General features: G+C 34.4%; 1 protein-coding gene across 9 annotated transcripts in view; it reads right to left on the bottom strand.

Annotated features, from left to right (window-relative positions):
• The window catches only part of MAP3K7 (mitogen-activated protein kinase kinase kinase 7), a 45,732-nt gene that overhangs the window by 5,995 nt on the left and 22,471 nt on the right, over window positions 1-17,266 (bottom strand). For 2 of the 9 annotated variants that reach the window (XM_088162036.1, XM_014881442.2), the window contains exons 10-14: window positions 16,247-16,398; window positions 15,482-15,641; window positions 12,845-12,925; window positions 6,594-6,661; window positions 933-1,041 (exon numbers count right to left, since the gene is read on the bottom strand). In XM_088162036.1, the coding sequence (XP_088018162.1) occupies window positions 933-1,041; window positions 6,594-6,661; window positions 12,845-12,925; window positions 15,482-15,641; window positions 16,247-16,398 (570 nt within the window). Of the gene's footprint in view, window positions 1-932; window positions 1,042-6,593; window positions 6,662-12,844; window positions 12,926-13,087; window positions 13,127-15,481; window positions 15,642-16,246; window positions 16,399-17,266 lie in introns of all 9 variants that reach the window. The other 7 variants (XM_088162037.1, XM_014881443.2, XM_088162038.1 and 4 more) reach the window with 4 other exon arrangements.

Raw genomic sequence — 17,266 nt, 5'->3', positions numbered from 1 at the left:
ATACATACATATTTATTCATATATACATATGCTTGTGCAAGAGTCCATCAACACATGAGTTTCTATTTTGCAGTTGGTTACAGGAAAAGAGTATGATCATCCAGATGAAAAGATCACCAGAGAAAGATTACAGAATTTGAGGCACTGGGAAGCACCATCTTGAGACTAAGTTTAAGATTCACCATGTACATTTTAGTAACAAAAATGTTATTTTTATTTATATTCTAAAATGGAATTTGTGGGGATCCATTTTTTTCCTGCAGTCCAGTACTGGTTCTTTTCATAACAGAATGCATTATGACTTTTAAAATCAAACTGAACTATTCAATGATCTTCATTCTTAATCCTATTTCATAACAAAGTAACAGCAATGCTACAGTAGAAGTATTTACAATGTTTCTACAGACAACTGTTAGTGCCTTTAAAACCAGCAATTTTGTGTGCGCATCTACATTCTGCTTAAGCAAAATTACAACAGAGATGGTAAAAGATGTAACTGACTCCAGCTGATACTCACCTACATAACATTTAATTCCAGATGTCAGGGCAATGAAATCTTTAAATGTGCATTCAAAATACAAATGGACAAGACTAAAATGTTGCAAGATGTCTATTCCCCGAAACCACACTACAGTAAAAAAAACACTGCTAACAAGATCCTCATTAAATATTACTATCACTGCAATTTACAGTATTTTCTTACAAGCAAAATGTTTACAAGTTTATTTAATTTAACAATCTATAAAAAAGTATTCTTAAAGTGCGTGTGAAAAACGAGGCAGTAATGTAATGATTGGATTTAAGCAGAACTTAAAATAATCATCATCTTCATTCCTTACTTTTACTAGTGCCTGAGCACACACCCCACAATCAAATAAATATTTTATTTTTTTTTAACAGACAAAAAAATTACGTAATAAACAAAGGATTACCTGCATCATCTGGTGTCCATGGATTACGTGTTGGCTTTTCAGAGGTTGGTCCCGAGGTAGTGATCATTCTCACACTAGGACTAGATGATCTACTGCTGTTTCTACTCTCCTGAAATGATGAAAGTAAAACAAAATGACAAGTTAACAGAAGATTGAGATGTTCAGTAAAAATAAAAAAAAAAAAAATTGAAGAAATCTGAACCTATAATCCTCCAAAATACTCTCCCTCCTCAAGCTTTTACCCTGAATGCTCTCCTGATGGTTTGGTCAACTTTACATGCATTGCAAGGATAATTTCATCCCCATTTCTTCTTTACTGTGTAAAAGAAATTGATACAATTTTGCTATTCAGCATAACAAAAAGCAATGTGTTCAAGATCTTTAGAAAAAATCATAACAATATGTCTAGTGATTTTCACACCATCATTCAGTGAAATCTAGCAGCTCTGTAACAAAGAGGAAATAAAGTTAGTTTCCAACGTTTAATCAATGAATGGAACTACATTCAATTAATGTAATAGAGCCTAGTAGCTACACTAGACTACCCTGCATTAATCTTCGGTTTTCTTCTGGTTCTTTTGTTAACTCAGAGGTTATGTGACTAATCTTTAGAAAACATGAAAAAAGAGCTTAATCAGAAAGGATCAGTCAATTGAAGCACATCAATCAGAAAATGAGTGCGTTCTCCCTCATGAAGCAAATTAAGAACTAAACCAAAACTCTTAAGGATGTTTTTTCATGTTATGTTTGACTCCTCCACTTCTTTTGTTTACCAAAGCACAAAAACATAATACAGACCTCATTATTCTACTAAGCTGCTTTTTCAGAAATGCTATTTACAATATATATGTTTCTATTTCACATACCCCCTCAGTGACATTAAATTAACACAGCAAAGAATTTAGGACTATAAGCTGCAGCAAATTTCTCAGAAAACACAGAAGTAAAAAGAAAAGATACTATTAAAATATAACAATTTTCAAGATGGTGTAATTATCATAAAATTATTCATTAAATGACTCAATTTTTCAAAAGAAGCACGCAAATATACATTAACTAGAAACTATACTTCTTTATGACTTTATTTCTAAATATCCTACTTTAAGTTTTAAAATTCAGGATTCTGCGGAGTAGCGATCCAAAGAATAACAAGATTCTACACACTGAAACATCCATTATTTCAAATGCATAGTCTTTCTTCTGTGATGCTTACTAAGCATTTTGTGTTTTATGCTAGTATCTAGAAACAAGACAAAAAACTGTAGAAATAATCTGATGGATATTATCAAGATGACGGGATTGGACATTTTGAAAAATAATTTGTGTTGGAGTCTTTGTTGACATTAATTAAAGTTTAGGTTGCAGAGCTTAGTGTCCTCAGATATGAATGATAAACACACCCTGCTGATGTAAGAGATCAGAAGATAGAGAAAGCACTTGCTACAGCATAGAAGTCCTTTAAGCAAAAAGAGATTTGTTGAGTATCTATAGTGGATAGTGAAGGGCACTTGAGAAATACTCTAGTTACAGTAACTTCTCAGTGCTCTACCAGATTGTTTTTGTCCACCAACCATAAAAACCATTTCCTTGATATCATTATTTACATGAAAGTCAGTAGATACAGAAATTAAAGAATCACATCTGAAGCATAGTTAAAATCAACTATGAAACTGAAGGGAAATTTCTCAAACTGAACACTGATTCGACTACAGTGTTTGAGTGTATGTTGAGTGAGATGCTTTAGGCTGCCTGGTGAGCAGCTCCTCTGGCAGGTAAACCAGTGTCTGGACTTTAGCAATCAGTTTCTGCTACCCCTTCATCCTTGCTTCCTCCAGATTTGCCTAGCAGATTACTCTCAAATCATCTTTGAGAATGCCATGTGCATTTGACCACCTAGCAGCTTCCATTTCTCAAAGACTTACAGTTTTGAAAAGCTGGCACTCTCTGAGGAATAATCCTCCCTGAAATTTAAATTAAACAGGTAACACAATTTAAAGAAATCATCATAAATAGTCCTGTTTCCTCATCTCATCTGTGAATTTTATCTTGCTGTGAAAGGGGAGAAAAAAACCCGAATGTGCATCTGTGACAAATTTCACAATCTCACGGACAAAATGATTCATCTGTGTAATATCAGATCCCCAAATTATCCCACTTAGCTTGCATGCATGTGGGCATGTACATTCTGACCTTGCTTCTCAACCGCTCATGTCAGTACATGATTTTCTCTAATTTAGTAATTTTTTTCACTTCAAAGTAAGCTGTAAGAGTTATGAAGGCCCAACAACAGTTATGACATCTCTCCCCCAAAAAACAACAATCCCAAAACAAAACAAAAAAATGTTTAAAAGAGGAAGCAGGTAGTTTTGGTATTTATGATAGTACTGTGAAAATGAGTACAAAACAACCAAACCAATGAAAGATACACAGGCAAGGAGATGGATACTACACCGGGCATCATATCACAATCTGCAGATCTTGGGTCATTATGCCAGATATATTTCTCAGTATCTGTATAAAACATTAAATTTTGTAAAGACTGCATGCAGCATAAACAGCAATTTGCTGTGTTCCTTCAAATCCCCAAAAATATTAGGTTGCAGTTAAGAGACTGCACATCTATGTTACAAAGGTGTTTAGGCAAGAGCAATAGCACTAGGCAGATGACACACTAAAATGTTTTAAAGCTCACAGAGAGGGAAATAGGCAGAAGAAAATTCAGTTCCCAAAAAAGAGGAGAAATTACAGTATAAAATGAAAATGTAGCACTTGACTTTAGAAAGGACAGTTGCATCAGTGCTGCTCATGTCACTTGGAGAAAGAACGAGTCTAAGGTCACCACCCACTAAAATTTGTGAAAATTCAGACCTAAAATTTGGTTTTCAACACCAAATAACTTTACCAGCTGATCCAAAGATCAAACCTTTGACCTAGCAAATTTTCCTATCTAAACTGTTGACGCTGAGTAGTAAAACCCTCTGTAAAGCACTATTACTGTCTGTTGCTGAGAACATCAGTAAGAGTAATACCATAAGTGCCTTAAGGATCTCAACAACATAAACATAATAACTGTCAGTCATACAAGCCATACAAAAAATTCTTCTAAGAGCACACAGACATAAAATAGACAATACACTCAAAAAACATACACGGTGGTCTAATGAAAAAAGACAAACAGGTACAGAGGACCAAGAGTCTTGGTCTACCCCTTTCAGGTAAGCACCCGAACTTCGGTATATGTATTATTCAATATTGATTGAGTATACATATTTTCAATTGTATATTAATTAATACCATATATTATATATACACATATATTAGAATATTTATATATAAAGCCTGGTGTTTTCCTTCACCTTAAGAAAAATTCCATTCTGAATTGGAAAAACCTTTCTAATTAAAAACCAGTAGTTGTAACAGAACCGTTTTCTACTGACATAGTAGCAATTTTTAGGAAAAATACGTTCAATAAAAATATTTCTGATCAGCTTTCCTGTGTCAAATAGTTAAAAGCCAGAAAAGAGGCACCGTGGCAGTCCTTCAATTTTGAGTGGGATAGGGCCCTTCACAGCCTGGGTGAGGGAGCAGAGGCATGCAGGGCCATGGCTGCTTGGGGAAGAAGGCTGTGCCGCAGAGTGGGTGTAAGGGAGAATGGAATGCAGGGAAGAAGGATGTTTGCAATGAAGGGAGGGAGGGGGAAGGGGTTTTCACATTAGAAAGGATACCCTATATATGGTATGGTGCATATGGGGAGATTGGATAAACTGACCTGAGCTATGCCACGCAGATGCTTTTTCTGCTTTGGCTTGTAGATTGCTTATATGGACAGCAGTTCAAAATTTTTAATAAAAAAATCAAGACACTGAGGTCCAGACCTATAGAAACCCATAAAGAATAATCTTAGATCTGTAGCCATAATTACGTTGTGCTCTGTTTCTTCATTGTTTTCCAGGTGTTTTTTTTCTATATCTAAGCATGTATACATCAAAAGTTAGCATTAGTTTCAGCAGACTTTTCGATCTCTCCTCACATCAAAAAGGGGATAAAAATTCATTATTTCTTTGTATGGATAGTGCAAAAATGTCTTTGAAACTGCATTTTTCATGCGTGTTAAAATATTATGTTTTCCAGATTTTACCATAATGTTTCCAAAGAAACTGCAGGATAGCAATAGATAATTGTAATTCTTCCACTTACATTTCCAATATGTACACTACCAGAAGCAAGAAAGTAAAATGTGACTCTGATACTTCTATAAACCCACAGGAAAAATTGGTGAGGTAAACATAAAACAAAATTTCTGTATCCTTCTGTTCACAAAGACAATTTAGCTAGGACACCCATACAAACAGTAGAACAGCTTTCAAAGAAAGATTATTATAATCGTTATTAAGATACGAAGCAAATGATGAAAATCTGAAATATCAACCATTCATTAAAATGAACAGAATGAAAACTTTTAAATAAAAAAGCTATAATTAAATATATTCATACATCAATCAGCATAATTTGGTATAACTGATGTATTGTCACTTAGCTTTTTCCCCCAAGTCTTGCATAATTTTAATTCTACAATTAAATGAATAGGCTAAATTAGTTCCTAAATTTTGCAGATCAGTTTCTTTCAAACAGACCTGTCTTTTCTGAAGATATTAAAATGTATTATGTAGACTTTTTATTTTCTAGTAGATGCACACAGTAAATTTACTAATATCTACAGGATTGATGAGGTTTCTGTGGCTATCATATTCCATGGAATTAAAGAAAAATCAAATATTATCTCCCTGACAATTACACCCCTCCAAGAATTACCATCTATTTTAGATTATTGCAGTAGGCTATTTAATAAACAAACCTGATTAACCTGATGAATATGCTAAGCACCAGAATCCCACACTCAAATAATAGTAAGGATCTCAAAATTGCCAATTCACACCAAATAGCCTCTGTGAATTATTGAAGCAATTAAAAACACAAAATAAACACATCTGAATGAAGCATGAGCTATACTTTTCTCATATAAAACTGAAATGTAACTCAAAGCATGTTCTATAGCAAACCACTGTCTCTGTTACCATGGCATTTACAATACCAGACAAATAGCTATGTTATGATAAAATATATTTTTGAAATAGTATTTTTTTAAACAAAACTTTGTGACAATACCCTGCTGCAAACTTTTCATAAGAAATAGATATGTCTGTAATTTACTATTCAGGATTCAGAGATTGATAATAAATAACATTTATTATACTGACGCACATGCTTTTTATTTTCATGCAGAAAGTGAGTCTATATATAACTGTTTTACACAGTAAGTAGTAATTATAATTGTTTTCTACATACAGAGAGATGAAAAGGCTTTCCTGTGTAACATGTGCCCTCAGCCAAATTAAGTGGTACACAAAAAAACATGTACATAGAAGTGAAAAATACTGCATAAGAGCATTTTCTATACAGAAAATGCTTCTCATCTAGAGCTCATTCATAGTTACCCTCATGGAATCTCATTTCAATGCAATACAAACAACACTACAGTCTGCCAAGCTTCCACATCATTTCTATGAAAGCATCAAAGGTGAAGATTTCCAGATCAGTTCCCCAGTACAGATTTGGTGCTGACTTTACTGAAAGGCAAAGAAGAGATGAGAAGGACATTACCTGACTGGACTCTGTTCCAGCAACACTAAGATCTTGAATGGATCTGCGCCTCTGCTGTCCGTTTCCTGCTGGGAAAAAAACAAAACAAAAACAAACCAGTGAAATACATTCAGAACAAAATAAGAAGGGTGCGACTGTTGCAGAGGAGCTTGGAATTTGTACAAATCCACAGAGACAAAGTGAGAGAGGGGGAGAGAAAGACAGCTGCAGAATTTTAACTCAAAACATGCTGGCCTGTCAACAAAAAGTATACCCTAATACAATAACCACTCCTACCACATGAATAGCTGCTGCACTCTACTCCACCATCTTCTGTCACATGTATTTGGTCAGGCTTAGTACTTGGGGCAGGAGCTGATGACGACATCTATTTCAAGTGCGTTACGTTATGGGGATTTCTAAAAGCTAACCGCAAAGATAACAGGCTGCCAGCTTTAACCTGTTGCTCTTTGGCTTGCTCAAGGAACGCAGCAAGGACTTCTGCCTGTGTGCCACTCCCCTCAAGAAAAGTAAGAAGCGAAAGCGCTTCCTTCTGGTCTCCTGCCTCCTTCAGAGGAACGAAACTATGTCCTGTTCTCATGCTCTGAGAAGTGTGAAAAGGGGACCGTTCAGCTAAATCACATCTCACCATCAACCTACGAAGCACAATGCTGTAATCTTTTCCTCTTCTCCTTCCACCTGTTCGCAATTATCTACCAGTGACAGCTACATAAAACAGTTTAAATTTTAGCACTGACAAGCAATCAAAGGCATTTTCAGGAAACAAAATCTCCTTAAAAATAAAAGGAGATTATGCAACAGAATCTCCCTGGCTACTTTGATTTTTATTACAGTGATTGTTTATATTATCTTTTGAGAGCAGGTCAGCTGTCCAAAAGGAAACACGAAAATGTCCTGAGTAACAGCTGACAATGCTCAAAATTCTTGCTCTTAGCTCTGCATTACGTAACTCTGCTACTGGAGGGGAGCATCTGAAACATGTACTGCAGCCATGGCAGCCCCTCGCCCAGCGGCCCCACACTCAGCCACCACACAGCTCACTCAAAGCCCTGCAAAAGGCATCACATTGCTGACCTTTTAGATACTTCTCATTCAGCATCATTCCCACGACTCCAAGCCTATCCTGACATGTGTTTTGAATTGCAAGTTACTACAAAAATGTAAGACTATTTAATATTGATTGATATATTTAATAAGCCTTTAAAGTTTTAAATATATGTACTATTACATGTAGGAACACACTACCACAAAACAGCAATACAAAATGTTTAGTGTCACTTTATCAATTTGTCACGACTTTTTAAAATTTATAGAAGGTACTATAAGAAACAAGCATATAAGAAAATCAAGCAGAATTCTAAAACATGAATATACTTTTTGCTCTGACTACAAATGGATTTGAATTGCAAATGTTCTGTGGTCTTGTTGTTTTGCTTCTGAAATTCAAGGAAAGTATATACTTACCTAAGCAACAATGACTAAGTTTATTTAATACTTTGATTCTAGGGTTCTTGTGAGTGACTAATCTATGTCAAAATGTCTGAATTTGTTCATTTGCAGTGAACTTTTTCACTATGTAATCATTTAACAAACAAGATTATATATTTAATAGAATTCTGTGCTGCGGATACTTCATCTGGCTGCCACAGCTCATCTCAATATTCAACATATGTGCAATCCACCCACGACTGATACAAAATTATGTGCACATTTCATTCAACAACATTGTTATAAAATTAGCTCAGCTGAAATAGGCTTGCAAAAATATCTGAAATTCTCATTTCAGATTAGCAACATTTGTGAATTTAAAGAACCCAGCACATGTGTTGCTGAAATATTAGAACATGGCTGCCAAAATGTTAAAATAATCAGGGTGGGGTGCAAGAAAGAAAAGAAAATGCCTTGCGGGAAGTGAAGGGGTAGGGGGGAAAGAGGGGCCAAAACTACTGTTGTAAAAAATAAACACCTTTAAATGAAATATCTTCAAGTTAGTAGCATGAGGGAAGAGCAAGCTCTACTAGGCAATGCCATCTTAATTAGTATTATACTGCAGACATCTGGCAAATAGCTTTAACAAGGCAGAAATAGACTACGAATCAACAAATACTTATTGCTCCAGATTCAAGACAAATTTCAATTGAAAAATATGCTATACAACACAATAAAAAATATTTATTTGAAAAGATCATGGGTACTTCCTCATTCTTTCCTCTCCCAGTTTTGATCTTGTTCTTACCTCTATGCCCATTTAAAAATAATTTTCCTCATTACAAAAACTAAGAGATTTGTACATGGACAGAAGTTAATCCACAGTAACTTGATATACATTGTCAGGCTTCTGGTGGTTTACGAAACTTTCAGATTAAAAAGCAAATGTCGCAAACATACTTCATGGTCTCAGGAAAACCCATTTCACATAGTGTTGTTTATTTTCTAAAATTAAATTCTAAAGGAACAGGAAACTTCCATCATGTCCTGCCTCACATACTCTAGGCAAAAATAAATTGTACAACTTACTAAGCTTTTGATCACCACCCCCACCCAGCCGCCAAATACCCAGACCAGCTATGACCTCTTCTCCCTGCCCTTTAACAGATACTTGCATCTCCTTTTACACTTTCTTATTTACTCACAGTCCTCTCTCTTCCTTACACACCTACAGGGCTCAAGCCTCTCTCACAGTGCAGGATGATCAGTGACTCTAACAGTGCTACAAGTCATTTTGAAGAAGTTAAAACATTGATATGAATTTCAGAAGAATGAAGTGTCTGGGAAGTCAAGGGTGGAATTGCTGGCATACATTGATTTTAAAAGTAGATAGAAAAACTACAGACCTACAGCATCCATAATTCCTATCTACTTTCTAAAGACCCTCTACAAAATGCGTCTATCTTGAGTAATCATTTATGCAGTGTCAATGCTATAAAAATCGTAATGCCGTGGCATTTTCAGATGACAAAATTGCAAAGTCAAATGCACACATGCTAAATGCACAAGATGTCTAACATTGCCAGTGAAGAGAAGGCTGTACTTGTAGGTATATTTGCTAGATACTGCTTGAATGGTTTCTATCAAAAAAGTATACAAACTAGAATTTAGACTTTTTTTGTTTCTTTAAACATAAAGATTTTTAAGCCTTTTGTACTTAGTAGGGTTTTTATTTTTTATATATAAATATGTATATAAAAATAAAGTTGGTGCTTATAACCTGTATTATGCATATTGCAAATGAAAAGAATTGATATGTCACTAGGCTATCTGGTTGCAGGATACCACCACTGCAAACTCATTTACTAAGTTGTTACATAAAGAAGGAATTATTTGACCCATTTTTCAGTTTTCAAGTCTTGCAACCTAATAACACAAAACAGCACCTTAAATGAACAAATACTTCTATTCACCCTTAATGTACTTATTTAGAAAGAAGAGCAAATATATTCTAAAAAATGTCCCCTTCTGCCAATATTTTACCTTTAATTGATAAAGTATGTATTTTACGACCTTGGAAGCATAATCAGTTCATGGACGAAATGCAGTTGAGGCAACACATTACGAAAACCCCCAATGATAGCAGATGTAGTACTCATACTTCCAAAATAGCCCTGCCCAAAGCAGCTGACTCACGGTAACATGCCTGCCTGGTGCTTCCCCTCTCTGGGCAGCAGCTGCTCTACCATGTGCTCAGCACAACTCCAGGCAGCAGCACAGACCAGCACTCCTGCAGCTCCAAGAACAGGGACGAGCCGCTCGCCCCACCGAGGGATGTGCCCAGGGAAGTCCAGAGGAGCTGGGTCTGTGGCAGTAGTAGTATGGAACATAACATAGAGTGGGATTGAGATGGTGACAGTTTGGGGGTCTTGGAAGCTTAGGGGTTTAGAAAATGAAAAGTGTGTTCAGAGGCCAGAACTGAGAGCCTTGTGCTGAAATATACAGATGAATATAATTAGTTACTGGGCAGATGATTACGTTCTGTCATGTAATGATTAGCCTCATTTATTTTTCTGGCTTTGGGATTATTACTGGAAAGCCGTTCTGACAACCGGAAAACTTTCAATATAAAGCCCAGATCTATTTGCAGACAATTTACATATTCTTTCTGTAGTGCCAATATTGTCTTTTAGCTTAAGTAGCTCTCTCTTCCTAGTTTTTAACTGCAGATTCATCTATAGAAAATAATTATTCATTCTCAGCTTTCATTTTGTGGGCTAAAAAAAGCCATGCTTTCAGATTTGTTTTTATACTCTCTATACCCCTCTTATCCTAGTAACTCTTCTTCATATTATTTGAGTGCATGTCTGTTTCTTTTATAGGGATGACCAGAACAGTATGTTCAATTCCTGATTCAAACCCAACAAGGGCCAGCAATAGTGTCAGTGTTTCTTTTTCTTTCCTGGAAATGAACCTTAAGATTTCAGTTTTCCACAGCTACATTAGATTCATGGCTCATACTACGTGGGATTAATCTGCGTGCATGTGCTATGGTCTCATGTTATCTTATTAACAGAAATTGTTGTTAATGCATGACCCTGGATTTTACCCTACTTCTATTCACATATTAAGTGACAGCAAAATTCTTCCTATGTGATCCTCCAATCCTCCTCTTAATGAATAGTTGCTTCTGATAAAGATTAACAGGGAATTTTATTATTGCTCATTTGATTTAAATACCTTAGGAGTAAATTTTGAGAAAACTCATTAATATGCTTGCTCCAACCCTGTACCTTTTTATTTCTACAGGTTTCTATTTCTTTCATATGTGTCCCAAATTATCTTAAAATTCTCATCCTGTCAAGTTCAATTAAAATAGATCAGGTGAAGAATTTTTAATGACTGCCTCTGCCTAACTAAGAAACCAATAGACTGGTATGATCTGTTTTGTGAAAACAACATGACCTTTTATTTCTGACTTCTTAATTATTGCCTAAAAGTTTCAAGGTTTCTTGGAAGCCTCGATGTTGTTATGGGCAGACAGTGTACAGAGACAAGAGGCACTCATTAGCTTCGAGAGCTTATTCACCAGGCTCTCATCATGAGTTAACACTGAAACTGGACCGATGACTTCAGTTTCACTTTCCTTGCTTTCTTGGGATTTCATTTATGCCAGCACAGGCCAGGACTGATTCAAAGTTACAGTGGAAAGCTACTCTAGGAAACTTTTTTTTGCCAATTTGTTAGCCTCAATGACAAAAAGGTTCTCTTTTTATGGGTGCTATTGCTCTTTGGAATCTACTTTTTTATATTTGTATTTTTACTCAAACCTTCAATAAAGTTATTTGAAAGAAACTTTTGTAGAAAATAATCTTTTGCATTCTACTTTATAATACCTAAAATATCAAGATTTACAAGGAAACTTCCTCAGATGACAGAAATTTAGAATAGGAGGGACACAGTTTTTAGTGGATTTCTAGATACTATCACTTGTATTTCCTGCCCCTGACATATCATTTTGAAGTGACTTGCATACTGTTAATGGTATGCCTTTCACAGCTTGGGATTGATTATACTTATTTTTAGGCTTTGAGAAGTATGAAATGAAAGAAAGAAAAATGTCATGCTACTAACTAAAAAAAGACTTGGGATACATGAGAATTATTCATTAAAGTCCCAAATTATATTCTCATCCATGGTGCCTGATTATATTATTTTTTTTTTCTATCAGAAGCCTCTCCTAGTAATTTTAGTTTGCATTAACTTACACACAATAGCAATACCTCATGCACACACATTTTAGCCCTAGAAAAGTGTTGTCAAATATAAGAATAACACAGACTAAGTGTTAATGTTTTAATCACAAATATCAAATTGATTTAAAATTCTGTACATAATTTATCCTAGGTTTTTGTTCTACTATTATCTGATAAAAAAACGGGAGGCCAAACACAACAAAGATCAGGGTAAAACAATTACCTAGACAGGAATTTTTCAACTTAGGTCCATTTTCACCAAATGAGGTACTGTAATACAAGACTGCATATACAGTTTCGCTCCCTAAGAAGACTCTGAACATCAAGATTGTAAGGGAAAAAGTCCTTTATCAGTAAAAGTAAATTTGAATTACAAGACTGAATAATTTACTGATAAAAGGAAGTTTGTAATAAAATATCATGCTCCTCTTTACTGAAGCATTATGAAAAATTTAGTGGGATAATTTCTGGGCCTGTCCTAAAGCAACTGGAGCAAGAAGTATTTTAGCAGTCTGATCATTATTCCGGCATCTTAACCAATTGACCCGTTCACCTGGTCTGCGATACCTGGTATGATGATCTCAGGGACATCCAGAATGTTGCCAAATGAAGCAGTTTTACGATGGCCTCGTTTAGGCTTGGAATAGGCTGAAAAAATACACATATACAATACACATGCAAAACACTAAAATGGCAAGAGCAAAATTATTAAATTCCTAATACTGCATTGTTCATATATTTGGTTAAACTAGAGTTCATGCAAAAATGTGTCATGCAGAATAAACTGCATTGCCTTCCACTCATGCTTACACATAGTAAAGCAACTGTTAAAAAGCAAAAAATGCAGAACTAGCCATCATACAACACAGTGTAATTAGTTATAGTTAGCAACACAAAAGTCAAACACAGAAAGCAGCATGGCAACACAGAAGGGAAAACCAAATGTAATTATCCAAACAGAGAACAAATTAAATTATTTCAGTTCACCTGTACATTCAGAAAAAAAAAAATCTTGATTGCCTGAACTTAGCTAACATTTTCTCTTTAGTGTTGGGTACACACTATTTTATTAAAAAGTCTAATTGCTAGGTACTTCTGTTTCTTTAAATCACCTCCTTTCAAAGCAAATCTCATCTATCTGAAAAAAATGCTCACTTTTATTCCTTTTTAATCATTCCTGCTAGTTACTCTTCTGTCCTAGTAGAAGATTTTTTATTTTGAAAACTGGATATAACTACCAGCTTTTTCATTTTTGAATAATGTTCAAAAAATATTATACACTTTGAAATAAAATCTAATCATACTTTTTTTTAAATTTTATCATTTCTGTAGTTTAAGATAAATAGTTACTATTTAGAGAAAAATCTGAATACATCTCCCAAAGGTAGAACATTGTAGCATACTCATGTCAGTAAGTAATGGTGATATTCACAACATGACTTACTCTTGCATTTAATCTAGAGGATGATGGAACAAGATCAAATAATTTTCAACCTGATTTAACAACAGCCCAATGCTCCCCCAGCCATGCAGTTTTTTTTCAGGTTCACAGCATATTATTTCTGTCACAGTTAACAAGATTAAAAAATCAAAAATCAAAACCAATACAGTGCCACTTCATCTATTTTTGAAAAAATTATGGTCAGATGTGCTTGACCTCATTTCTCATAGTCCATTACTGCATGAAGTGATTTCACAAAAAATACCCAAAGCACCCCAAACCGAAAATAGTATGTTCAATATGTACTTTTATTTCAAGAAAATGAAACCCTACAGTCATAACAAAAAAAAAAACAAAAAGCCCTTAGATTATTCTGAATAGTAATTATTATTTCAGAGCAATGTACTTAAAGAAGACAAACTAGAAAAATTAAATACTCTTACAAAGGAAGGCCAGGTTATCTCTGCTAATATTAAAAAGTTGCATTAAGAATGTCAGTGACCAAAGTGAGTCCTGACATATTTTAAAATAAAACCAGCATAGTGTTATTACCAAGTAAGTATACAGCTGCCTTCTGTGTTAAGAAACCTTTAGAGATATTCAGGGTGAGATGTGCTACATAGTAATCCAGTCAAAGACTAACAATACAAAGACAGATTTTGGAATAAGGCTTTAAAATAAAAACATGAAAGTAAAAAAAAATAGGGCAAGATAAATATTATTTCAGTACCTCAGTATTTAGTAAAACAAGATCCTGGAGTAATCATAACACAATGAAGAACAAAAATGAAATAGCCATGGTGCACAAGAAAGCCAGAATTTTGATGTGTAATTCTTTATTAATTGCAGCTACCCTAATTTTCATATCGGTAGAAAAATACTCAAACAACTAAATAACCCTGAACTAACCAAAGTAATTTTGTTTAATTATTTAAATATGTGGTTATATACCATAACACAAAAACTTTCACATATGAAACTTAAGACCTGACATATATTAACAAACAATATCTTTGATGAAGAAAAGAGACAAGAAAGTGTTTGCCAAGTGTACACATTTTTATTAATTCACTCTTCTGGGATGAATCAAGATTGCTTTCACCATAAAATTATGTTTTTAGACTTACAGATAAATTCTAATTCTCTCAAAGATTTAAGGTCTAGAAATGACAGCTTATATCTGAAGGAAACCTGGCAAAACACCTGTAGCTTTCTTTTAACAAAAGACAATGCTTTTTTAACCTGGTGAATAAAATCTAATTATATTTCTCATTCTGCAATCTGTCAAAGTGGAGTTTTAAACTTATTTGGGAACATGCTGAACTTTAAACCTACCTCCTAATTTCAAAAGTATTACAGAGACAACCCTGAAGAAAATGTTATTATATAAATAATTACACTAGCAGAGATGTAATAACACAATTTCAGATAAAAAGGAGAAAGATGTGCATTTGGAATAGGACTGATATTTTGAAGTCTCAATACCGCATTTTTTAAAAAGGTAAAAATCTAATTCAACAAAATCTCTAAAACCTTTAAAATACTTAATTAAAATACTCAGTCCTGCTGAGCATATAACCATAAATAAAGGCATTTCCCCTCACAATTAATAAAGGACAATCAAGACTACAGGAATACCTTAAGTGTTTTCATATGGCTACTGTTGTCAACTTTCTGTAAGACTATGCATGTTTTACATTTTCCTTCTTTCTTAATTCCTTTCCAATTCCTTAGTCTACTCCCCAAACATCATTAAATTTTACCTGTGATGGAAGCTATTCTTGCTTCTATTTCAGACATGTCAGCACTCATCCTTTTGGCTTCTCCAGAAACAAGGGCTGACGGTGGTCGTGCACGAACATCTGACAAGCTCTCAACACTGCTCCCACGAGATGGGGGCAAACTCAAACGGCCAGGATCACCCTGTTTAACAGTCACATTTTGTGAAAAGAAAATTCTGCAGAAGCTCCTCCATAATTTGCATCAGTATGTTTCTACAATGTGCATTTTCAAAGATTTAAAATTTATAACACAATACATGGCAATAATGTAACTATTATTGGTGTATACAAATGAAATTTCTGCAGCTTTGAAAATAATCTAACTTTACACAGATAAAAAAGGCAGATTTAGGCCAATATTGTCATAAGAGAATCTTTCTATGTTTGCACTCTACTTGAAATAAACCAAGGTATTTTCAAAATTCACCTAAATGTTTTATCCTTTCATGTAATACTAATATTTTGATTATAAACTAAGGCATCAATTTTCAAACTTTTTTTTTTTAAATCTAATGAATCCCTTTGGATACAATGAACTATTTTTTACGTTTCATTAGAGATTTTATTAGAGCCTTCCAGTTTACCTTTTTGGAATAATTTTTCCGTCCCTTTTTATATTCTTATAACTAACTGGATCAAATTTTGCACAATTTTGAATGAGAACACACATTACAGAGCAGGTACAACACTTATGTCTACCCATGTCTGTTTTGTTACTATGGTTTAAAATTGCACACATTGGCTTACCGGCTGCTTGGCTGTACTTTTGATTTGCTGTGCCAGTTTTGATTCTAAACGTTTAATAGTGTCATTGGTAGAAGCTCCTTGGAAGTCACTTGGTTCCATGTTAGCATCGCTCTTGTTACTTGTGTTTGTAGAAGTGATGTCCATGAATGAACCTAGAAGTCAGAAACAAGGAAAAGCATTTGAGAATGCCCCCTAAAAATACTGAAGGATGTCTCTTCACAGGAAAGCTCTCAGAAGTCTAACTTGCCTTTAAAGCAACACTTCTGAAAACTTTTAATTAAAGACAAGTTACAAGACTGCAATAGATCAATTAGTGTAAGAAGCAAGAGGAGTGAAGAAAGAAAATGTAACTAAATACTATGATAACATTCTGAAGTCAATTTTTACCCCTCTTTGAAATTGTTAGGGTAGCTGTTATATTAACAACACAACAGCAACCTCATTCACAATTAATGACAAAGACCACAATTAACCACAGAGGAGCACAAATACCTGAAAAAATATCAGCCAATATATATATTCACAGTTTGAAGTGATAAATTATGCATTAAAATCATGTGCTGAGAGGTGGAGAAAAACTAGTAAAGTCAGTGAAATGCTAAAGCTGAAAAGATTTTGTTAATATAAAGGTCACTAAGCTGCAAAGTAGCCAGTGAAGCTTTATCCAAAATTGCAGCAATTTCTTTGGAGATAGAAAACAATCCAACCAAGCAGAGGAAGCCAAAGATACGTAAGATTAAAACTACTTAAGTGGAAAAAAATGTACTCTAAACAATGAGAAAACAAAATTATTTTTTTTTTATTATTATTAAAAGGATTCCTTTGAGGGCAAAACTACCCGAAAGTCTAGCCCACATTTCGTTCCATCCACCTTCCTAGTGATTTTTCTTGCACTTATTTTAAATTATTGTATTTACTGCAGCTTATCATAAAACAAATACAAGTTTGAATTGTGGAGACTGCAACTTAAAGCAGATGCAGTTTTTAAGAATAGCGAAAAATTTTAAAACTGACAACTCC

The sequence above is a fragment of the Sturnus vulgaris genome, chromosome 3 (genome assembly GCF_052056855.1).
Source record: "Sturnus vulgaris isolate bStuVul1 chromosome 3, bStuVul1.hap1, whole genome shotgun sequence".
Classification (NCBI taxonomy): domain Eukaryota; kingdom Metazoa; phylum Chordata; class Aves; order Passeriformes; family Sturnidae; genus Sturnus; species Sturnus vulgaris.
The sequence above is the reverse complement of the archived record's forward strand: the minus strand, read 5'-3'. Positions and strand labels throughout refer to the sequence as shown.